The sequence below is a fragment of the Salarias fasciatus genome, chromosome 15 (genome assembly GCF_902148845.1).
Source record: "Salarias fasciatus chromosome 15, fSalaFa1.1, whole genome shotgun sequence".
Taxonomy (NCBI): Eukaryota; Metazoa; Chordata; class Actinopteri; order Blenniiformes; family Blenniidae; genus Salarias; species Salarias fasciatus.
Window position 1 is genome coordinate 25,529,269 of NC_043759.1, and position 23,355 is coordinate 25,552,623.

The 23,355-nt window shown below is 54.7% G+C and overlaps 1 protein-coding gene across 1 annotated transcript in view; it reads left to right on the plus strand.

Annotated features, from left to right (window-relative positions):
* Nucleotides 1-23,355, plus strand: part of rev3l (REV3 like, DNA directed polymerase zeta catalytic subunit) — a 26,975-nt gene continuing 3,620 nt past the window's right edge. Inside the window, 22 exon segments of the mRNA XM_030109646.1 lie at nt 1-216; nt 12,833-13,019; nt 13,160-13,234; nt 13,330-13,490; nt 13,852-13,975; nt 14,168-14,262; nt 14,365-14,469; nt 14,587-14,671; nt 15,994-16,154; nt 16,258-16,386; nt 16,488-16,710; nt 16,832-16,974; nt 17,108-20,810; nt 21,021-21,174; nt 21,177-21,828; nt 21,960-22,045; nt 22,137-22,262; nt 22,359-22,551; nt 22,631-22,742; nt 22,822-22,937; nt 23,007-23,125; nt 23,221-23,339. Coding sequence (XP_029965506.1) covers nt 78-216; nt 12,833-13,019; nt 13,160-13,234; nt 13,330-13,490; nt 13,852-13,975; nt 14,168-14,262; nt 14,365-14,469; nt 14,587-14,671; nt 15,994-16,154; nt 16,258-16,386; nt 16,488-16,710; nt 16,832-16,974; nt 17,108-20,810; nt 21,021-21,174; nt 21,177-21,828; nt 21,960-22,045; nt 22,137-22,262; nt 22,359-22,551; nt 22,631-22,742; nt 22,822-22,937; nt 23,007-23,125; nt 23,221-23,339 — 7,007 coding nt within the window. The 5' untranslated portion in view covers nt 1-77.

Consider the following 23,355-nt stretch of genomic DNA (forward strand, 5'->3'; position numbering starts at 1 on the left):
ATCCAGCCGCCTCGCATGGACCCCCGGCGGTAGTCGCAGGCCGTTCCTCCTCCCCCAGCTCCGGCGGACCGTCAGTCATGTTCGCCGTGCGCATCGTCACCGCGGACTTCTACCTCTCCAGCCCCGTCAAGGACCTGGACGTCTGCTACTCGGAGTTCAGGGAGAGCGACGTGAGGAGAGTTCCGGTGGTGCGGATCTTCGGAGCGACCCCCGCAGGTAAGAACCCCCGCTGCCCGCCGCGGGTCGAGGAGCGCCGCGGGGGTGGAGAGCTGCGGGTCGGGGTGTTGACACGGTGGCAGCCTCCACCCCCCATCCCTCCCTCCCTGCGGGCCCGCCGCCCTATTGTTCCCGCTGCCCGCTCCGCCGGGGCCGCCGCTGGACACATCTGGCCCGGCGAGAGCCACATGTGGCGTTCAGGGACCCCACACGCACGCGCCCCTTTTAGCCATGTTTAAAGCAGAGCTGGCTAACATGCGGCCCGCGGGCCAGCATCAGGCCGCTGGAGGGTTAAAAACCTGCAAAGTCTTAAAATGAGCCCAGAGAAGGAGCAGGCTGATGTTGAAGCATCAGTTGTTTGTTTCTCATCAGTGAACCTGGACTCAGACCAGCGACAGATGAGGCTTTTACTGGCATAAACATCACATTATTGAAGAAAACCTGCAGAGAAACACACGTTTTCAGCTCAGATTCATCAAATGAAGCACATATCTTTAATATTCTTCAGTGCACATGCGGGAAACTGGGTGTTTTCATGAGGTGTTTTCTGGATTCAGACTTTTCCATGCTGTACTGCCGCCCCTTCAGAGCTTAAACAAAGCTGGACTCCGTGGGTTTTTAGTATTTAAAGGTTTTATCTTGCTTGTCTGCTGCACTCAGGATCAAATCTTTGTCCGTAACCCCCTACTGAAGTGAAATGAATTTGACCCCCCTGCTTTAAAAGCAACCTGTGGCGTGTGAGGAGCCACCCCGGCGTCTCTTTTCCCTCAGAAAGAGGGTGGGAGACGGGTGGAGGCAGAGCATTGTTCACCATGACAGAGAAATGAAGTGACTGCTGTGGAATAAACAGCCTGACGGGAAAACGAGACACGATTATCGGCTGCGGTTTGAAAATGTGAACCAGACAGCGATCAACGGGTGTCCTCAAAAATAACAAAAGCTACAAATAAACACGATCAGGTGGGTCAGGACAATACTGGGTTTTTTTTATTTATTTATTTATTTACTTGCAATCAGCATCTCACAATCTTTTCTCCAGTCAGCAATGCATTTACCAACAAGCTTGCATAATAGATGCAGATATTCAGAGTTGTTTGTTTGTGAGCTCTGGCACATGCTCTGCTCTTGTTAAAACCCTGTGCAGCTCTGCAGGCTGTTACCTTAATCCCCACGCCGCAAAACAATGGAGTCATTCCCCACACAATGGCACGGCGTGAGCGCCGGAGCCAGATCCCCCGGCGCTGCCGTGCCCCCGTTCCCGACCCCCGCCTGACAGGCAGCGCCGCGAGCGGCCGTCCGGTCGCAGGCTCCATCCTCACTGAACCGAGGTAATGGGAGTAAAAGTCCTCCCCCGGGCCGAGGCGCTCCGCCTGCTGCCGGTGGGAGCGGAGGTCCAGCAGGTCAGGACCAGACGAGACCGGACCCCCCAGCTCTCTGTCATCATGTGTGGATGGGCTGATCTGTATGGACTGTACACACACACACACACACACACACACACGCCCAGACGCTGCTGCAGAGGCAGGCTGATGGATGACTGTATGTTGAGGAGCGATTCAGCAGCACGATGAACCCGGTGAACACGGCGGGGCTTCAGATCTGGATCAGCCAGGAAGGAAATTAAAGATCCACTTCAGCCTGGTGCCTCGTTCGGATTCAGTGTCGCTGTGGACGTTTGTGTTAATATAACCTGAAATCACACAAATTCATGCACAGCCGTATTCCTCAATTATGACAGTGTTACTGTTGCTCTTCTGAAATGACTTTCTGAACAGTCTGTACTCCAGGGAGGTGAAGCCAGTGGCGTCTCTTTTATTTAGTGTAATGCAGAGGAGCTGACCTTTGACCTGGAGCGAACGCAGCCGATTTAGTCCCCGTTCGCACGTTTTCGTTCTCTGAAAGTGGTTTTTCCAGGGTGGAACTTTTTGAAAACGTTCCAGCTCCGTCTGCGTGCAAACAGGGGAGAACGCCTTTCTGCCAAGTAGCTAACGGCGTTCCTGCGTAGTCGAGGCGGCGGGCCTTCAGGTGAGGTTACATGAGTGTTTTTAATGTGGTTTATTCCAGACTAACCAATTCACATTTATATTCCTGAGCTTGGTGTTTACGTGGGAAAAACGCTGGGCTCTGTGAAGCGTTCTGATTGGACGGGGCGGCCATGATGTCGCGACGTCTCCCAGAAGTAAACAAAGAGTTACTCGCAATTAACTTCAATGCCGCAGCTCTGAAAACGTCGTCATTGTTCTGCTCCCGTCCGTCCACTCCTTTCATTATATCCGTTTCTTCTAAAGCTCCCGTTAAATAAATCGTCTCCGTACCAGTCGAACCGCCGCCATCTTGGAATATTGCGTCGCGTCGTGGTGACGGCCGAACAGACCGACCAGAATAAAGTCGCCTAATATCCATACAGTTCCACTCCAGAAGGAGAACAAACGGGCCAGTTTATTGGGATTTCAACTTAATGTCAAACAAAGTTTTCAGGCGTTTCCGTGGTTATTTTAGAGCGGAATTAAGCTTTATTCAGATTTAACCAGGAATAAAATGTCCCATGTGAACACACTGACTGTTTTCCTACTGTGACACTCGTAGTGTTTTCCTTTACCAGAGATGAAAGGAACTGTGGATCAATGATTCTCCTTCGTTGTGTTGACTCTATGAATGCCGGCACCTCTGACCAGTTAATCGGTCAGCGTTTGGGTCACACCATCTGTCACATTTTAACATCATCCTGATGTAAACATTCACATTATACTGACTGAACTGCAGTTAACTATAGCTATTTTACATACCTGGTGACAATCACACAAAAAGTGACCAAAAACAAAATGCTTCTGAAACGCTGCTGAGGAAACTCAGACTCACATGTGATGGAAAAGAGAAAAAACAAACGGTTCTCTGTTTAAAACGGAGTCCGATTGGAGACATAAGTTCCGGATGTTGTTGTTTGTCCCTCCTACCTCCTAATAACAGTGTTCTGTGTCTGTTTATCAATCAAGTGGTGAGCAACTGGTGACCCGTGGGCCAAAACCGGAACTGCAGAAAGGCTGCCAGAGTTCAAGCGTTTCCACAAGGTTCCACCGAACACCCCAGATGCAATGAGAGTTTTCAGATTTCTCTTAAACTCTGTGGTGTAAACAAGGCCTGGGCCGGCGCGGCGCAGCGCGGCGTGACGAAGCAGTTGGTTGGCCCGTGGTCGGTGCCCTGCAGGTCTGCGCGGCGTGATCCGTCTGTCTCTCACCGCCACTTTGTGTGTGGCTGCATTTCCAGAAATAACATGAGCTCACCCTCTGGAAGCCGCCGCGCTCTTTCCGTGCAGTCAGCCGCGCTGTGTGGGATTCCTCCCTGCGAGCGCCGCCCGCCGGACGCCTGCTCTCGCGGCACGTGAGCCCGATGTGAGTCAGCCGGGATCTGGACTCGGGTGTAAAGCGGTCAGCGGTTGGCGTGCACCACGTCCTCGCCGTCCCTGTCCTCCCCTGACCCGGGCCGTGTTTGCCCCCACCCAGCAGCCCGGTGTAATTCAACGCCGCGCTTCCTCATTTTTCCCCTCCCCTGGCTTTGTACAGCTTCAGCTGCTCTGGCTGGACCAGCGCTGTGAACACACACCCTTTTCTGGAAGAAGAGGTCAGGGAGAGGAAGACAAAGCCGTTCCCGTCGTGGTGGAAATGGTCCTTGTCGTTGTCCTTGCCTCTTATGTCCATCCTCGTGTTATGGCGGGCCGAGGTGAAGAATTCAGGTCAGGAATGAAACTGGCAGAACAATCTCATTTCCATCCACCGTGGAATTCACCGTCTCTTCTGGCAGAGGCAGAAGAATGAGAGCGCCTGCTGGGAATGTGGATGAGATGCTCTGGGAGGTGGAGGTGGGGGTCACTCCTGAAGCTCCCCCGCTCCGGTGTTTCCAGGCGGTGTCAGGCCAGGGCCAGATAAACTGCCTGACCAGTTGACCTGAATGGAGGAGGAGAGAGGGGGCCTCTTCTTCCCCTGGCCGCCCCTCCCCCGGAGATCTCTCTCCCTGTGGGGGGCCGATAATGCCATCTGAAGGAATTCCTCCGGGCTCTAATAAAGAGGATAATAGGCAGACTCCAAAGGGCCGTGCGGCTCATTAAACAGAAGGTCATTGTTCCTCCGACTGTTTACTTTCCTCTCCTCCCGGCTCCTCTAATGACTCTCGGATCGTGTGAGATGTGGGATCTATCCGACTCCATTCCTTCTTCGTTTTGGAGAGCCACATGCAGATCAGCCTCCTCCCCTCTCCGGTTTTCTTTTCTTCCTCCAGTTTGAGGCCCAGCTCTTTGTCAGGACTCTTTCCACAGTGAAAGGAAGGAAGATTGATTTCCACTTTAGGTACACACAGTTTGTTTTTATGTCGACGACTGTCAGACATGTGGATTACAGACAGCCGTTTTTGTTCGTTTCTCACTGCTGTGCTTCACATTTTCCAGTGTGGTTGGTCGGTGGTTATCGTGAGGGTTCTTGAAAAGCTTCCTGTTGTTGTAAACATTTGACTAATATCCACGCTGTGACTGGACGACCGTCCTCAGTGAGAGTTCAGACGGCCAGTGGACTGGTTTATCTCCTCAGCCACGCCGTTGTGCGTCTTCAGTTGCTCTGTTCTTACGGACGGAGCCGGGTGTCTCCAGATGTGACGGTGTTGTTCACTGGCTCCCCCAGAGGATCAATCCAGCCTCGCATCTTTAATTGCAACAAACTTTAAAAGGACTTGAGGTTTCACTGCATTTTCTACCAAATCATGTCTTTATTGGGGGTGATGTTCAATGTTTACATTTGCAAAACATTACAAGAGCAAGTCTCCTTCAAATGGGGTCAAAGGTCAGCTCAGACATGTTTGTTTTTTCTTGCTGGAAAATCAGATTTCCAGCAGCATCAACAGAGATCAGACACATAATGACTTTATTCATGATTTTAAAGTGGTTTTCCTCGTTCTGGGGCCAGATGATGAGAGCTGGATGTTTGGCTCCTCTTCCCCGGAGCTGTGTGGTCTGGGGAGGGGGGGTAGTGGGGGGCACGTGGTGCCGGGTCACCTCAGGTCCTCCTCGGTCTCCTCCTGCACCATTGTCCCCTCAGAGCGGAGGACTGTCCCGCCCCGGGCTGCAGGAGAACCGAGTGGTGCTTGAAAGCAGATTAAGTCCTCATTGAGGAAGAATGAAGGGTCTTGGCAGGCTGGAGTTTGAATCACTGTTTAGTGGGGTGGTGGTGGGGGGGGGGGGGGGGGGGGGTCTCTGAGCCCATCATGCTGTTCCTTTCAGCCTGGATGTTAACGAGGCCCAAATGTGGAAGTTTTCCTGTGGAAGTGAGCCTCCTTTTCGCTTCAGCTCAGAGACGCTCTGATTGGCTGCTGGATCCGGTCGGACATGTTTACATTCAGATCTAAATTCCTCTGGCGCTGCTGCGGTGTTCTTTTCTTTTAGATGTCGTTTCAGAACGGAGCCTGAAAGGTTCCAGGTGGGCTGTTCTGCTCTCAGGAGTGCAGTGTGAAACAAACCGAGTCCCTGGACTGTCCGGGTGTGAAGGCGCTCCTGCTTTCAGGTGTCTTCTGTCCTCTGAACGGGGCGTTCTCGTCCCGGCTGGAGTGAAGTGGAGCGGACGTGGTCCTCAGGACGGGGGGGACGCGGCAGACGTCCCTCCTCCTGCAGCCTCTCAGTCTCACAGGGCGTCTGAGGCTGCGGAGACGCTGCTCGAACATCGTGTTCCTCCTGTGCTGCTGCTGCAACATACGCTGCCTGCACTGCGAGCCATGGCTGCACGCTACAGTACAGCGCGGCGCAACACACACCACAGCTCTGTAGTGAGTGTGTGTGTGTGTGGTGAGTGTGTGTGCGCCAGCATGCTGCCGCAACCCCGAGGATTTCCCTGACTGCTGCGTCTCCCTGTCACGGCACAGTATGACCCTCCCTGCTGCTCCTGCTGCTGCAGAAACATCCAGGAAGGAATGCAGGCGGATGATTTTAGACTGTCGCTGCATCACGCAGTGAGATTATACTGCATTCATTCATGGTACAGCGTAACGGACAGCACTCTGATCACTGTTTCACTTCATTTCTGCTCACATGTTCAAGCATTCCTCTGATGGTCTGAGCACCAGCGGGGACAGGATCTTCTGTTAATGGTCATTTTCAGAGAGATGTCAAAGGTCAGGAGGCGGAGCTCTAATCCGGAGCAGGTTCGCCGTTTGCATTAGAAGAAACAGCTTTTTTCCACTCGTTCTTTGACTGTATTCGCCTCCCTCTCCACCCCTCCTGTTGCATTCCCCCCCCCCCTCCTCTTCAGCATGCGCTGCTGCTGCTCCAGTGCATTAGTTCCTCCTCCTCCGCCGCCGCCGGGGGCTGAGCTCGGCCTACATGCCGTACGCTGATGCTCTCCATATTTATGCAGAGTGCTGGGGCCAAGCAGACCTGCTTTCAGCCCCCGCCCCCACCCGCCCCTGTGTGTGTGTGTGTGTGTGTGTGTGCTGGGACGGGTTCAGCCGAGGTTATGTGGGAATAAAGCGTCCTGGTTCACTGGGTTCTTCCTGTAAGCTCTCAGCCTGCGCTGTTCTTTCACCACGTCTCCCTCTGATCTCCATCGTCTGGCCCTCCGCTCCACATTATCCCCGTTTGTTCATGTCCCTGCGTCTGCTCTCCGTCCTGCCCACATCCAGGAGAGGACGGAGCTTTCACCTCGGCAGAACTTCAGCTTTCATTAGCAGCGTGTCCACTGCGGCTCAGAGACAGTTTGTTTCTGATAGCTCGCCTATCGAGGCTCTGATCTGACGGCTTCACACGTTTTGTTCCTTCGATGGAAACAAGCCTGAAGCTTCAGTCCAGGGTTTTCCGTCTTCTTGATTCCTGTGCTGAAAAGAAACACTGATGGAAGCAAAGTTTTCAAAATAAAACTTAGTCCAGACTCGTGGAAGTTGAAAACTTTTATGTAATCTTTATTTGTTTAGTTCTGTAGCAATAGCAAAATGTAAACATCATACCGGGAGTGTGTTGAGATCGGCTGATATTCAAATCAGAGGTATTGTACGGTATCGGGGGTGGTTAAATGTGCTCAGGACACACACACACACGCACACACACACACACACACACATACACACACACGTGTAAATAAAAGAGCCCAGCGATCCTCCGTCCTCTGTGTGAACTCTGGCTGAAGAGTTGAAGAGGCGACACCTTCTTCACAGGCTGCTTGATCCTGAGGTGTGTGTGTGTGTGTGTGTGTGTGTGTTTGTGTGTGTCCTTGGCGGATGTCCAGTGATGGAGAAACGGGTTCAGTTACACGCCTCTCCATTGCTAAAGAAGTTTTTAAGCTAACGAAACACCCTGATGGTGACGTTGAAACTTCTGGATGAAGATTCTGATGGTTCTTAAAGCACAGTTTGTTTCAGACGCTTGAATGTAAATGTAGTTTTATTTTGGCAGTCTGGAAAAAGGAACACGCTTAAAAAATGATTATTTCTGATTATTTCTGATTGGAGGATCCCTAATAGAGACGTTTGCTTCTGAAACAGGATGAAATGATTTTCAGAGCTCACATTTCATTTGCTGTCAACCAGGGGAGCAGACTAGTCTTAGTGGTCGTTTTAGTTCAGTTAAAGGGATACTTCAACATTTTGGCAAATTGGCCCATTTAGCGCAATTCCTTAGTCATTTCGAACAGCATACTTACTGTTTTTTGTGATGGCGAGCTGTTGTTTATTCAGTGGTGAGTCGAGGAGTGCTTCGCGGCGGACATAATGGAAGTGGATGGTATTTTTGCTTCCCCTCGTCAAACTCATCAAATACACAATCCAACAACCCCAAAACACTCTGGTGGATACGTTATAATCCGCACATTCACTACGCTGTGAAACACCAACAAATAATATTGTAGCGTTACGACACTGAAGCAAATACTGGGAACTACTTTTTCTTTTGAAATCACTACGCCCAGACGGCATGTTTAGTAAGTAGTTCCGTCTTAGCAATTTTCGCAAAAACAACTCAATCTCATAATTTTGCATTAATATTTCACAGTGTAGTGAATGTGCGGATTATAACGTGTCAACCAAAGTGTTTTGGGGTTGTTGGATTGTGTATTTGATGAGTTTGATGAGGGGAAGCAAAAATACCATCCACTTCCATTATGTCCGCCGCGAAGCACTCCTCGACTCACCACAGAATGAACAACAGCTCGCCCTCACAAAAAAAGTAAGTATGCTGTTCCAAATGACGAAGGAATTGCGCTAAATGGGCCAATTTGCCAAAATGTTGAAGTATCGCTTTAAATGAGAACTTCTTCGGCTGTTTGACTCCTGTCAATCCGGACCGTTCTTGTCTTCCAACACAGATCTGAACATTCCCTCCCTGTTAATAACAGACTGGAGAGGATATCGGCGAGCGTCAGGTGATCTCTGGTCCTGGTCCATTGCAGTGAGAGCTGGTGAACTGACAGGAACCAGGATCAGACTCCACGGAGCAGCCTGGTCTGGAGGATCCACGGCCACGCTCTCTCTGCCGGCTCTCCTTCCCTCCGCCTGTCACGTGACTGCACACTCGTAGGTTTTCCCTCCTCCGGATCTGCAGGTCTGCTGCCTCCATCTGCTCCGTCCGTCCCGGGCCGCCCCTCTTGCCCCTCTCGCCCTCCTCCTCGTGTTTGGAGAGGTTTGTGTTGCCGTGTTTTGTCTGCTTGACTGAGAGCTGGCACCACCTCCTTCCAGGCCTCCACCTGCCGGCAGAGCTGGCTCCCAGGGTCCGCTCCGGTCCTCCTGCAGGCTCAGACATGCCGGCCGCGAACCGGTCCTCCAGGGGTCACGCAGAGGTCATGAAGGGGCGGGCCTTCAACATCCCTGTTCAGAAGGCAGTGTTCAGATTACAGCTCACAGAGTGATGGGAGTAAATGTATCTGTGGAGGATGGATGTGCTGGAACAGAGCGTTAATGTGAATATTAGCCACCCGGCGGGCCGTGGCGTTGGATCTCCACGCTTTTGGCCTGCAGCAGAGTCTGTCGGCTGACTTCCATCCAGTCTGGCTCGCCTCGCCGGTCCTCTCCCTCCGTCCTCTTCAGCTCTTCATTTAGGGAGCAGATGAATCCGTTGGAAAGGCTGTGATTTATAGACAAGCCGCCCTGTTCACTGCCTCTCCTCCTCTTCCTCCTCTTCTTCCTCACAGACAGGGAGTTTCCTCATTGTGTGGCTGTGGCTCAGGAGGAGACACTGCAGTGGTAATTATTATCAGTGCAAAGAGAAAGCTCGCTCTCTCTGCTGTAGGTTTCTACTGTAAGCTGAATTTATGTTCATTTGGGCGTTTTCATGAGATTTTCTAGTAGCCTCTTGCATGATGCGTGTTGTTTTAGATTCCTGTCAGCTTCTCCAAGTTAATGATCAAAGGTTAGAAGTCTGCCTGTGATCAAAGAAATACCTTTTGTTGGTTATTTTGCTGATATTTAAAAACTAACACTGCGTTTGGTTTTACATCTTTTACAGTGAGACAATATCAAACCGTCTATGAATGAACCAGATGATCAGAAAATGAAGAAGCTCACTGTGGCCTTCATGAGGAATGTGTTAAATGGAAATAGATTCCACTTATAGAGCGTTTCTCCACTGCTCGAGCAGTTCCGAGAGCACTTTGCCTATCGGAGAGAGAAACTGATTAACAACGTAATTGAACCTGCAACCTTCCAATTGGGAAACGGTCTGCTCTACCAACCGAGCCGCAGCCCTCCCCCCCCCTCTATGATAATATAGAGAATTGTTGATGAAGAGGCCGGTTGCAGTGAAGCTGGTCGGTCTTTGTCCTCTGCTCAGAGGTTCCCTCGGCGGTGAATGTGGAACCTTGATGGGTTCTCCGTCAGCCGCTCTGTGCCGCTGTGTCTGGAGATGGAGCGACGGCTCAGTCCCAGATTCCACTGCACTCTCTTAATTAACGCCAGCGTTGCTTTTATTAAGGTCTGGAGCCGTTCCTCCTCCTGGCTGCTGTGTGTAGAAACTCCTCCAATCACCGCTGTAAAATACAGCGCGCTGCACTGAATCACCGGCGTTTTAGGCTGTTTCTGCAACACACCGTTTACCCTGTAATGCTTTACTTAGCAGCCCTAAGACAGAGTATTTCAATGAGCACCTTATAAAGTGTTAACTGTGACGTCTTCATCAGGAAACTTGTGAAATAGAAACCATTAAACCGACTACATGTTCAGCAAACTACCATATACTACACCATCATCTGCGTACGAGGAGAATCATCTCGTGGATCTGCACGGTGAAGGAGGATGAAGAGAAGGAGCCGACAGCTCAGTGGCTTGACATGCAGACTGCACTGTTCCCGTGTATGCACTGAGACGGACTCGAGCAGATTCCAGGCGGTTATTCCGTCCTGATGGTTTGCTCAGTACCTCTGCAGTGTGACAGCAGTGTTCATACATGGACCTGGATCAAACCTGATCTGGTGTAAAAACTAATTATGGCTCCAGAACCTTATTCTATACATGCTTATCACTCTTTCTGACACTTTCAATCCAGCATGGTGCTGCAGGTTTCTTCTAAATGTTCACTTCACCTGAGTGAAGAAGCTCAACTTTAAAGGACTTTAATCAGTCGTCCAGATGTACTGTCATCCAGTCACGCTTGTCTTCCTGCAGAACAACCCCAGTGTCGACTGACAGTCGACCCATAGCGGCCCATTTGCTGACTAACAGATTGGAGAGTTATGCCATCCTTTCCTCCCAACACTTTGATTTATTTCGGGTTTTTTTATGGTAAATAAAAACCATAAACAGTCCTCCCGGAGGCCCCCTGGTGGTCATCTGGACCCTCCACACCCACAAATGTCTGAGTCCTGATTTGTCAAACGCTGCCAAACAGACTCACAGGCTACTTTTACCCAGAGCGGCTGGATCGCTCACTGCTGAGTCATGGAGCTGCAGAGGGGGAGGAGGGAAGACCCTCCAACCAGCGCCGCCTCCCCTCCCGACTCCTCCCACCCTCCACATGACCCTTTAAATCCGCGCTCCGCCTCCCGTCCTCTGAACAGCCCACATTCTCCCATCCTGCAGCAGGAGAACCACGAGGAAACTGTTAGAAATAAATAAATGAGCGACTGCGAACCGAGCATCCAACACCCAGCAGCTCCTCGTCTGCTGATCCCTGGTTAGAGGCGGAGGGTGATGGATGTTTGGACTCGCTCACGTTTCATTCTCTTCTTTGCACATGGAGACACGCACTTCTCTCTCTCTCTCTCTCTCTCTCTCTCTCTCTCTCTCACACACACACACACACACACACACACACACACACACACACACACACACACACACCTCTCTCTGTGCTCTGACCAGCTGGGTGGAAAGAACCACTTGTTTATTTCGCTCTCTGTCCATCATAGAGCTTCTGCTTTGCCTCCGCTGTTTCCTAGCAACTACGGCACAGGCCTTTATATATATGTGTGTGGTGTGTGTGTGTGTGTGTGTGTGTGTGTGCGTGCGTGCCGGGGAGGGTTTCCTACCTTCATCCACATTCAGGTTGCATGTTGGGGGGGTGGGGGGGGGGCCTTGTTATAGAACCTGTCCTCCTCCATCAGGACAGAAGGCTGCAGAACGCTGTGATCCCATGAAAGCTCAGACATGTCAGGGGTGTTTTCCAGTGGGGGACTCCAGAGTGTGAGTGGTGTGTGTTGACTGTGACGGCGGTTTGCCGGTTGGAGCCCTGCGTCGGAGGGAGAGCGCCTTGATGTCCCTCTGATTCCGCAGCTCACCTCAGACGCTCGGGCCGGGCTGCGGATCAGAGCGTAAGAGGATTACCCGCTGGATCACAGAGCCGGCCGTCCACACACCTCTTCCCTGTCCCGCCTCGTGTCTGTCAGGACTTTCTTGGGTGGGGGGGGTCGTGCGGGGGGGCGAGCTCACACTGTTCGCTGAATCTCTGCAGCAGAACAGAGCCGTGACGTACGTGTCTCGTCCTGACAGTCCCCGTCCACAGAGGACGGAGAGACAGCAGCACCGTCTCCTCCTCCACCCCGGATCCGTCAGTATCTGTCAGTGTGTGTGTGTGTGTGTTGAACGGTGTGTGAAGCCCCTCTGGTGGTGCCGATGCTTCGGCCATGAACCCCTCCACCTCCCGATGTCCTGATTCTCACACAGCCGTTATTATCCTTTATGTAACCGGCGAGCGGCGTGCGGGGAAAACGCTGCGTCCCGGAAGAGAGGGAGGGAATCAGAGCGTGGTGTCTGCAGCTCGGCTCACCTCACATGACTCCACACACAGTAACGTGTGTGTGTGTGTGTGTGTGTGTGTGTGTGTGTGTGTGTGTGTGTGTGTGTGTGTGTCTGCGGGGTTCACGTCATGCCGCCTCTCTTTTAAATACTGTATCTCCATCCCTTGTGCACCAGCTTCACCTCAGTTTCCTTTCAGACGTCTGTCCTCTTTCCTTCACTCCGCCCAGCAGCCAGTGATGCAGTGAAGGCACAGTTCAGACGTAATGCATGCTGGGAAATGGGTGCATGTTGATTATAGTGGCACAAATAACAATCGCCGAGCGCCGTTTCCTCCTCCGAATGAGCCGAGCAGCACAAACTGAACCTCTGAATCTTGGTGGGAGTCGCCGTCTGAAAAGCACCGGTTCCGTTTCCCTTCCCGCTGCAGGTCAGAAGACGTGCCTCCACCTCCACGGCGTCTTCCCCTACATCTACGTCCCGTACGATGGCACCGGGCCGGAGGAGCGCCACCTGCGCCAGGTGGCCTTCAGCATCGACAGGGCCCTCAACGTGGCCCTGGGGAACCCCGCCTCCAGCGCCCAGCACGTCTTCAAGGTGGTGCTGGTCTCCGGCATGTGAGTCACACCCGGACCCTGAACCCCGTCCCGGACCCTGAACCCCGTCCCCGACCCTGAACCCCGTCCCGGACCCTGAACCCCGTCCCTGACCCGGTTCTGTGGAACCTCTGTGGCTAACCGTCTTCTCTTCCTGGCAGGCCGTTCTACGGTTTCCACGCCAAGGAGAAGCACTTCATGAAGATCTACCTGTACAACCCTCAGATGGTGAAGAGGTGAGCGTCGGACTGAACGACGCTCCGGCTGTCTGTGGTTCTGAAACAATAACGCGGTGTGTGTGTGTGTGTGTGTGTGTGACGGTGCGTTTCAGAGTGTGTGAGCTGCTGCAGAGCGGAGCGGTGATGAACAAGAGCTACCAGCCCCACGAGGGCCACGTGCCCTACCTGCTGCAGCTCTTCATGGACTACAACCTGTACGGCATGAACCTGGTCCACCTGGGGGCCGTCAAGTTCCGCCGGAGCCACGCCCGGGGTGAGGCCCCTCCCCCGCCCGCCCTCCGTCTCCCCCACATCGCGGGAAGCGGTGTGTTTTGATCACATCCCTCCACGCACTCCCGCAGAGAGCCCCGCCCCCGCATGAGGGGGAACTAATGGCTGCAGACAGGAGAGCGAGGAGGCTCTTCACGCCTGGCCGGAGCAGAGTTCCCAGAGTTCCCCAGAACACAATGCCTCAATAACACACACACCTGTTCACCTTTTATTCTGCTCTCACTTGAAAGCAAGTTGCTAATCTGGGATCAGGAGGGAGAACAATATGGGTGTGGAGGTTCTGGTGCTGATGGAGAACCGTGTGTGTGTGTGTGTGTGTGTGCGTGTGCGTGTGTGTGTGGCAGACGAAGCCTCCTCGGCCACAGACAGACCTGCCACCAGCCCCTGGAGGAGCCCCTGTACCTCCAGACTGGACTCCAGCACGGCGGGAGGGACGTTTGTCCGCTGGGAGGAGGACTCCATCCCCTGGTGAGTGGAGGAGCAGCACCCACTAGTGGCCGTTCACGACAACTACATCGCTTTCGCATTTTCACTCAAAGCGTCGGCGTCTAAACCGGACTGTGGTCCGTTTGTTCTGTCCAGTAACGTTAAACTCCCGTTTCCATCTTTAAAGCAGAAACTGCGCTCTGCTCTTGTTTTTGACGTTCCCTCTGCCTGCAGCTCGCTGGTCCTGGACGAGGTCGGCAAGCAGAGCACGTGCGAGCTGGAGGTGGACGCCGTGGCCGTGGACATCCTCAACCGCCTGGAAATAGAGAGTAGGCACCGCCGTGTCTTTGTCCCGCCGCAGTGTGGCGCTGCAACGTGACCGCAGCCTGACCACTGTGTGTGTGTGTGTGTGTGTGTGTGTGTGTGTTCAGATCAGATCGGCAGGAATCCCGGGCTGCAGGCCATCTGGGAGGACGAGAAGCAGAGGAGGAGGGAGAAGAACCAGAGCTCCCAGATCGAAGCTCCAGAGTCTCAAGGTGAGACGCTCACACACACCTGCCTTTATTATGAGACCTTCATTTCTGTCTTCGGTCTCAAAAACCTAGTGTGCGTGTGCGTGTGTCTGTCTGTGTGTGTGTGCGTGTGTGTTTCAGACCGTGCGTTCGCCACGTCCACGGAGAGCGAGAAAGTCCTGCTGAAGAGGTTCAAAGACATCCTGAAGGAGAACAACTTTGATGTGTAAGTGGATTCTGTTTGTTGTCATGGGTTTAACACACACACACACACACACACACACACACACACACACACACACACACACACACTGGGGCACGTGTGAAGTTAAAGACAGCGATCACGTTTTCCCGCTCTTTTCTCCTTTGATGTGCATAAATCTCACTCAGGAAAACCCTCTGACCCTAACTGTACCTCTGCTGTCCCTCCCTGGGGTCCCACCCCTCAGCTTGGAACCAGTCTATCAGCTGGTGCTGCTGAGTGAGATCACACTGGAGTTACAGCAGTTAAAGGCTTGGAAATCTCACTTTTCTTTAACATTTTTTTCTATTTGTTTGTTGGTTTGGAGGGCCGAATTTAAGCCACTCGTGGGCTGGATTTGGCCCACGGGCCTTATGTCTAGACCCTTTACCCAGTCAACATTTCACTTCAGAATATAACTGAGAACACACTGAGAACTCTCCACAGCCCGACTCAGAACCAGCTCCAGGGCTTTGTTTGGGCTTCTATCTGGAGGTGAACACTCGTCTGCCGTCCAGGCGGCGGCAGCGGCGGCGGTGGTGGTGGCGGTGGCGGCGGCGGCCGTCCTGCAGGGACGTTTCTGTTGGACCGAGCCGTCTCTTTGTCTCCGGGCTGGGTGCGACGCCCCCCTGTGGATCCCTGCAGGAGCTGCGCCTCACCTCCTCTTTTTTTTCTCACGTGCCGCGTATAAATCCTGAGAGACTCGTCCAACCCGCAGGTAGCGGCCGCCGCTCGCTAAATGGCGAGTTGCTAGGCGATGCAGCGGGGCAGCATGGGTAAAGGAGCGTGATCGGCAGCCTGCAGCGGAGAGCGATCTGGAGGGAAACAAAGCTCTGCTGGCTGCCTGCCCGTTTTCCATTCATATTCCCTCTCTGGAACACACAGAGCACTTAGAGAGACACACACACACACACACACACACACACACACACACACACACACACACACACACACACACACACACACACACACCCAGTAAACTGAGCGTTTTCCCTGATTAAGACCCCCGGCAAAACGACGCTAATAAAACATGACTGCAGCAGGCAGATACCAGACGGTCCTTTGCTCTGAGATTCAGGTGTGTGTGTGTGTGTGTGTGTGTGTGTGTGTGTGTGTGTGTGTGTGTGTGTGTGTATGTGTGTGATGACAGGAAACCAACCTGAAGGTTCCGATGAAGCTTACAGTGTATTTATTTATTTTTATTTTTCTTTTAGCTCCATCACTTCTTCAGCTCACATGATGCAGAATCTTTGCAGCTTCCAGTGTTTGAAAATGTTCATAAAACTGTAATTTGTTTTCCCGCTCAGGACTCAGGAGCTGTCTGTGGGGGACCTGGAGGACCAGGGGGACCTGGAGGACTCGGGGGACCCCCCTGCTGATCTGAGCCTGCATCTGGACCCTCTGAGCCCGGACCACCTGCCCTGCTCCCTGGCTAACGCCGTGGAGGTGCACAGGGACTCACAGCCAGGTGGAGATCTGTTTCATGCCTCCAAGCTTTTTTAGACGTATCTCATGTTCTGCATCTCACACACACACACACACACTCTGACTGACGATGTTCCTGTGTGCAGACTCAGCGAGGAGCAGCAGTAAAGTCCCAGAGGAGGCAGTGGTGGACGAGGAGGCCATCCTGAGCCTCCTGGAGAGCAGTCAGTCGTTCCTCCCTCCGTCTCAGAAATCCGGCCGCTCCACCCTGCTGGGTACGCCGCTCCTCTCGACATCTTTACGGCTCTTTACAGACACAGAGTGGCCGGTCTGTTGTGTAGGCGGCGGCAGACTTACAGACTGTGGGTGTGTGCAGAGAGCAGCCAGGACCAGCCCCTCATCGACCTGCTGGCCGGCCTGGAGGACGACGGCTTCTGCAGGACCTCCGCCAGGCAGGGCTCGCAGCCGCTGGCCTACCACTGCAACAGCGACGAAGAGGAGGCGGAGCCGGAGGTGGACCGGGAGGAGGCGGAGCTCAGTGTCCTCATGTCTCAGCGGTGGGACGGCGAGGCCCCCGACGGCTCCCCGTCCTCTGTGAGGTGAGTCCAGCTCTCCAGCAGGATCCAGACAGAAGAATCATTTCCTCCACGCATCGAGCTAGATGAAGGTGGTCCACACTGTGGATTTTAATCGTGTGTGTGTGCGTGTGTGTGTGTACAGAACCGGTGTGAAGGATGCTGAGGACGCGCTGAGCGACGACCACCAGGAGTCCTCTGACGAGGACATGGAGTGGAGCGGGAACAGCTCGCTGTACGCCAACCTGTCCATCCCGCAGCTGGACGGGGCTGCCGACGAGAGCAGCGGTGAGTCTCACACACTCACACACACACTCATTACGAAGAAGAAAGACTGTAACCAGTACTGCAGAGTTGAAGGTAATACAGTTGCATGAGGAGTCTGTGAAACAGCTGAGCCTCTCCCTCCCCTGCGTTGTAGATTCGTCGCTAACGGACAGTGGCTCCATGACTCAGTCTTCACTCACAGTCACAGAGAAGATGTTGGGGAAGAGAAATCCCTTCCCCGGCGAGACGGTCCCCCTGGAAACTCCGTCCTCGGCCAAGACCCTTCTGGAGCTCAAGCATCACGAGCACAGGCCGGCTCACGTCTTGGAGAAGGAGCCGCCGTTAGACAAGCACTTTCAGCTGAAGAGCAGCCAGGACGGCAGCAGCGAATGTTCGGCAGGCTTCAGGGTCAATAAGGAGATGCCCTACATCCTGCCGGTCAAGCACCCCATTCCCTGCAAAACGGCCAGTCAGCCCGAGGTGTCGCCCATCTGCGCCAACACCGAGGACATAAGACCCCTGTACAGCTACGACAAGAAGGCTTTAAACAAGACGGAGCGAGAAAGTTTCACCAAGAACCGGAAGAAGTACGGCAGCATCAAGAATGTAGAAAGCAACTGTCTGTCCATCCTCCAGAACCACAGGACCTTCTCTTTCTGTTACTCCGAGCTGAGGAAGACCGAGCTGGAGCTCGGCGCCAAGGACACTAAGAGTCCCATCCTGAGGAACATCGCCTCTGCACCGTCGCCCATCAAGGACGAGTTCCTCGATCCCCAGGAGGAGGAAATGGGCCAGGACACCGAGGAGGGAGACGTGGGCGAACTGAAAATCAGGTACGAGGACTATCAGGAAAACAAGACTGAGCGGACTATTGTGGCCCAGCAGGAAGCACATTACGAGTTCTTTCCCAGCGTCATCCTCTCCAACTGCCTCAGCAGGAAGAAAGCCGGGAGCAAGAAGCTTGCTGATCCCCTCAACAAGACAGAACAGACCCAGCCTCGCCGGTCGAAGCTTAAGAAAAGGTTAGGAATGACTGGAAGTAAGAGCAAACTAAAGATTGTCCAGAACTCTACCTCCGACAGCCAGGACAGCACCAATCCCACGCCTGATCCCACCTCAGCCACAGCTTCTGATCCAGAGACCACAGAGTCAGAGAGGTCTTCGTCTGAAAGTCAGCCAGTAGAGGAGACACAGCCAGTCCCAGAGGGTCCAGCCACAGAGGAAGTGTTGGTCGTGAAAGAGGAGAAAGAAAGCGAGGAGATGCCTTCGGTTGAACAGACTGTAGATGTGACGAAACCCATCGAATCAAGCTCCTCTGCTGGTTCCTGTCTCTCTGAGGAGGTGAAGGACTCCGCAGACGACGGGCCAATCCAAGAACTGTCCGCTAAAATCACCTGCACCAAACCGTCGGCACTGCCTGGGAGTAAATACAGCCTGAGAGCCAAACGGAAGATGAACTGTGACGGGGAGGACGGAGAGCCGTCCGGCACCGCTCGTTCTAGAAACTCTGCCAAAGAACAGCTGAAGGACAACAGTGTTTCCGGCGGACACGAGCTCAAGTCCCAGAAAAGACGCAAGAAAGAACCTCCGATCATTATCAAGTACATCATCATCAACAGATTCAAGGGACAGAAAAACATGCTAGTGAAGATGTCCAAAGTCAGTGCAGAGGAACAGTTGGTGCTGTTGACTCAAGACAGGCTGGAGAGGTACGATAAGCTGGCTCCTCTTAAAGATTTCTGGCCCAAGGTGCCGGAGTCCCCCGCTGTCAAGTTTCCAGTGACCGAGCCGAAGGCCAAAAAGCACCCTAAAAGAAAAGCTAAGGTCAGCTCGTCAAATAAAAAGGTGGTGAACACTCCCAAAGCTCGGATCAGAAAGGTGGGGAAGGTGAAAAGGACCGGCGGCTGTCAGAGGGGCTTGGTGCTGCCCTCCCTACCGCCCGCTCGGCCGTGTTACTGTGAGCTGGCAGATGACCACGAGTCCGAGTTGACAGACGTTATGCTGGAGCTGGGCTACCTCTCAGATCGATCCCCCAGCCCCACAAATTTATCCCCCCCTCGCTGCTGGTCCCCAAGTGACCCTCTCATGGACGTCGTCGGTTCAGAGCAGCTGATCAACCCGCTCAACGACCCCTGTCTCAGCTCTGCTGTTCAAAAGCCACGGGCAGCGTCTTCATCCAAAGGAGCACAGAAGAAGCGCCAAGCTGCCAAACCCAAGAAGTCCCCAAACGGTAAGAGGAAGCCCAATCGGTCGGCGAAGAAGGCTCCAGAGGCAGAAGAGCCCAAGAGAGGGAGACCTAAACGAATCGGCGCCTCGCCCAGGCAGAGGAAGAAGGCTGAAAGTCCCGTCAGCAGTGCTACACCCACCACAAGACCTCGAAGAGCTCGGAAAAAGAAGAGTCCAAAACCGAGAGGTAAAAGCCGTTCGCAGGTTCCTTCCTCACACAATGAGGCGTGTTCTCCTGAAAACGGCACTAAAGACCCTGCAAACCTAGACAGCGGCAGTTCTCAGGGTCCATCTCAGAGTCGGAGGTCAGACTTTATAGAACCAAAGGTTGAAGACTGTGAGACCTCCATAATGGAAGTCAACCAAAGTGTTTTAGCTCCAGTTCAGGTGAAGCAGACCGGGTGCCAGACCACCACGGTGAAGACCGAAGCCTCGCAGGAGGAGAGCACAACTCCCATCCCTACTCAATCTGGTCCCTCCTCACTCAAACCCAGTGAGGACAAACCGCCATCAGCAGCTTCTCCACAGGCAGGGGAGACCCCCACGCTGTCCGGGACGCCGTCTGGACTGGCTGTGCTCAAGCAGCTGCTCCAGAAGAGGCGGCAGGTTCAAGCACTTCCTGTACAAGCTGTCGGCACAGACAGACACCCCACCGCCGTGGCTCAGGCTGCAGCCGCACTGTCTCCCGCAGAGAAACCCACCAAATCCAGAAAAGCTCCGTCCACGGCTCCCCGGAAACCCAGGGCCCCAAAGTCCACCAATCCCCAGGATAAAAGGCCCCGAGGCCGGAAAGCCAAGATCAGCAGCGCCCAGCCAAACACGGCGGTGAAGCAGGAGGCGAGCGTGGACGAGGGCTCCCCTCCCTTCCTCGCAGAATCCGGACTGGACAGTAACTGTAACTTCATGGAGGACAGCTTATCACCAGAGCTCCCGCACAACTACACCTTCGATATAAACGCCATCGACCAGACGCAGTTCTCCAGTGCTTACAGCGGCAGTCAGTTTATCCTGGCCGACAAAAACCTGCCAGTGAAATTTCTGAGTGACATCAGCCAGGAGGCCGTGTCTGCTCAGGCTCCTGCTGTTGAAAAGAAGCTGGATAAGCCTTGCAGCTCTGCGGAGGATCTTCACCGGGACGCTCCCAGTCCGGACCTCTTCGACAGATCGGACAACAGAGAGTCTGCATCGAACTTTGTGTCGTTTGAAGCAGACAAAATGAAGAGCAGAGAGTGGGACTTGTCTTTTGGTAAAGCCCATAACCTCAGCCCCTTCCAAGACTTCCACTGTGAGAGAAAAGAGCTGCTCTTTTCAGTTTTTGACCCGGTCTTGCCCCTGCCTTTAAGCTCCGCCTCCCTCGTCGACCACGACGGCTCGCCGACGAGCGAGCTTCCGGACGGCGTCGACGGGCTGACGTCCACCACGCCCAGCAGCTCGCCGTGCTCCATCAGCTCACAGGGGAGGGCGGGCCTCCAGCAGAGAGGGGCCGGGGGCGGGACGCACATCCTGAAGCCCCTCATGTCCCCCCCAAACCGCGAGGAGATCCTCAGCACTCTGCTGGACCTGGAGATGTCCGAGGCCACCTTCCAGGAACCCTTCTGCAGCGACCCTTCGGATGCACCAGGAAAACCAATGTAAGACCCCAGTTCACACTTCTTTGTTACTGTAATCGCGAATGTTTGTTGTTCAGCTAAGTTTCCTGTTTCATTTAACAATTTGTCATTTCTGTTGTTCTGGGATTGGATTATTCGCGTGCACATCTTTTTTGATAAATATCTTCCTGTTGATAAAGCCCACCTCCTGTGTCCGTCTGTACGCTGACGACGCTCCCGTCTCTTCTCCAGGGAGGTCGGTGGAAGGAAACTCACCGTGGAGACCAGATTGACCAGAGAACTTGCGGAGTTCAGTGGAGACTTGTCTTTGGACGGCCTCCATTTCTGGAAGACGGCCTTCTTGGCCATGACGCACCCCGCCGGCGCCGCCGCTCCCTCCCCCCACCTGGGGCCCACACGGCGAAGCAGCCGGCGGAGGCGGACCCGCCCGCAGATAAGAAGGTGGTCCTCCTCCCGTGCAGAAACCCACCCAGCCGCCAGCGGGTGCAGCTGTGGCTGGAGGCCCGGCGGCAGTACGAGAGTTTGCAGCGAGCGAGGAGGGAGACGGGGCTGCCCAAGAAGGAGGGGCCCGACTCGGAGGAGGGGGGCCCGGAGAGAGGCGAGCCGGCCGCCTCCAGCTGCGTGAGGGTGGAGCTGTGCGGGAACCCGTCCAGCGTCAGGACTCAGAGGAGGAAGAAGCGCAGCCTCGCCCTCTTCAACACGCAGCGTGAAGCCACCTGCCTCAGCCCCATCTCAGACCAGGACGGCGTGGCTCCACAGCAGGAGCAGCAGGAGGAGGAGGAGGAGGGGAGCAGCTGTCCAGACTCCCCGGAGCTGCCCTCGTGGCAGCCCCACCCCTCAGACCCGGACCGCCTCGGCCCCGCCGACCCGCTCTCACAGAGGCTCTCAGGACAGACCGGGAGTCCCACGTGTCTCCACGCCGGAGCCCGGAGGGAGGACCAGACCAGCCCCCTCCCCCGGGACGGCACGCCGTTCCTGAAGAGGCGATGGCGGAACCAGGAGGACGCTCAGCCGGTGTGCAGCACGCCGATATCTCAAGGTAAGAAAGGGAAGGGGGCCGGCGTGAGGACTTCAGCAGAAATGCCGTGAAACTGTCAGACTCCTCTGGATCGGCGCCGCTTGAGGCTCTTGGTGTATAAATGCGATCTGCTGGTGTGTGTTGGCGTGCAGAAGGTCCCAGCGCTCAGAGGCTTCAGCAGAGGAGGAGAAGCCAGGCGGACCCGCTGAGGAGAGTCCTGCTGAGCACCCAGATGAAGGTCGGCGCGAGTCTGAAGCCGTCGGCTGTCAGTTCGTCCATCCGGCGATTCAGACTTTCCTTCCGCTCACGGCTCCGTTCTCACTCCTCAGAACCAGTTTGCTGCTTTGAATGTGCCAAAGAAAGAGAACTCTCAGATCGAGGGGAACAGCATCGCCAACTCCTACGGATTCAGAGTCAGCATGCAGAATCTGCAGGACGCCAAAGCTCTGCACGAGGTGACACACACACACACACACACACACACACACACACAGAATGGCCAGCGATGGCGGACCGACGCTCCTCTCTGACGCGCCCGCCCGTCCCCTCAGGTCCAGTACCTCACGCTCATGGGAATGGAGCTCCATGCCAGAACCCGCCGTGACCTGGAACCCGACCCCGAGTTTGACCCCGTATGTGCCTTATTCTACTGCCTCAGCTGCGACGCCCCGCTGCCGGGCGCCGACGGCACCCAGGTGACGGGCGCCATCGTGGTGGACGGCGCCCACCAGAGCAGGGGTCAAGGTGAGCGTCTGTCCGCTGAGCCGCCGTCTCCACGCCGAGCTCCGGGGTTGGTCCTGATGGTTCTGGTCTCCGTCGGCAGGTTGCAGAGCCGCGGCGCCCCTGCTGGTCAGGTCGGGCGTCTCCGGCCTGCAGGTGACGTACGTCACCGAGGAGAAGACGCTGTTTCAGGAGCTGGTCGCTGTCATGAGGAGGTGTGTGTGTTTGTGTGTGTGAGGGGGGCGGGGTCTCTGGGTGTGAGTGTGTGTGACGGTTTGCCTCTGGGTGTGTCAGGTTCGACCCGGACATCCTGCTGGGCTACGAGGTGCAGATGCGCTCCTGGGGTTACCTCCTGCAGCGCGCCGCCGCCCTCGGGGTGGATCTCTGCCAGCAGCTGTCCCGAGTCCCAGGTACGTCCAGGAGTCCCTTCAGCGGGACGGGGTTCCTTTTCACTCTGACAGTCAGCTGTGTGTCCTCAGGCGACTCCAAAGAGAACCGCTTCGCAGCAGAGCGGGACGAGTACGGCGCCGACACCATGACGGAGATCAGCATCATCGGACGCATCACCCTCAACCTGTGGAGGGTGATGAAGACCGAGGCAAGCGTCCCCCGTCCCCCTCCGTCCCGTTCCGCCCGGCGGACGCCGCCGTGGCGTGAAGACGTCCCTCACGCCTCGCTCTCTTCCTCCCGCAGGTGACGCTCAACAACTACAGCTTCGAGAACGTGGCCTTCCACGTGCTGCACCGGCGGTTCCCCCTCTACAGCCCCGGGACGCTGACCGAGTGGTTCGACCACAACACCGACCTGCACAGGTCAGAGGTCACGGCC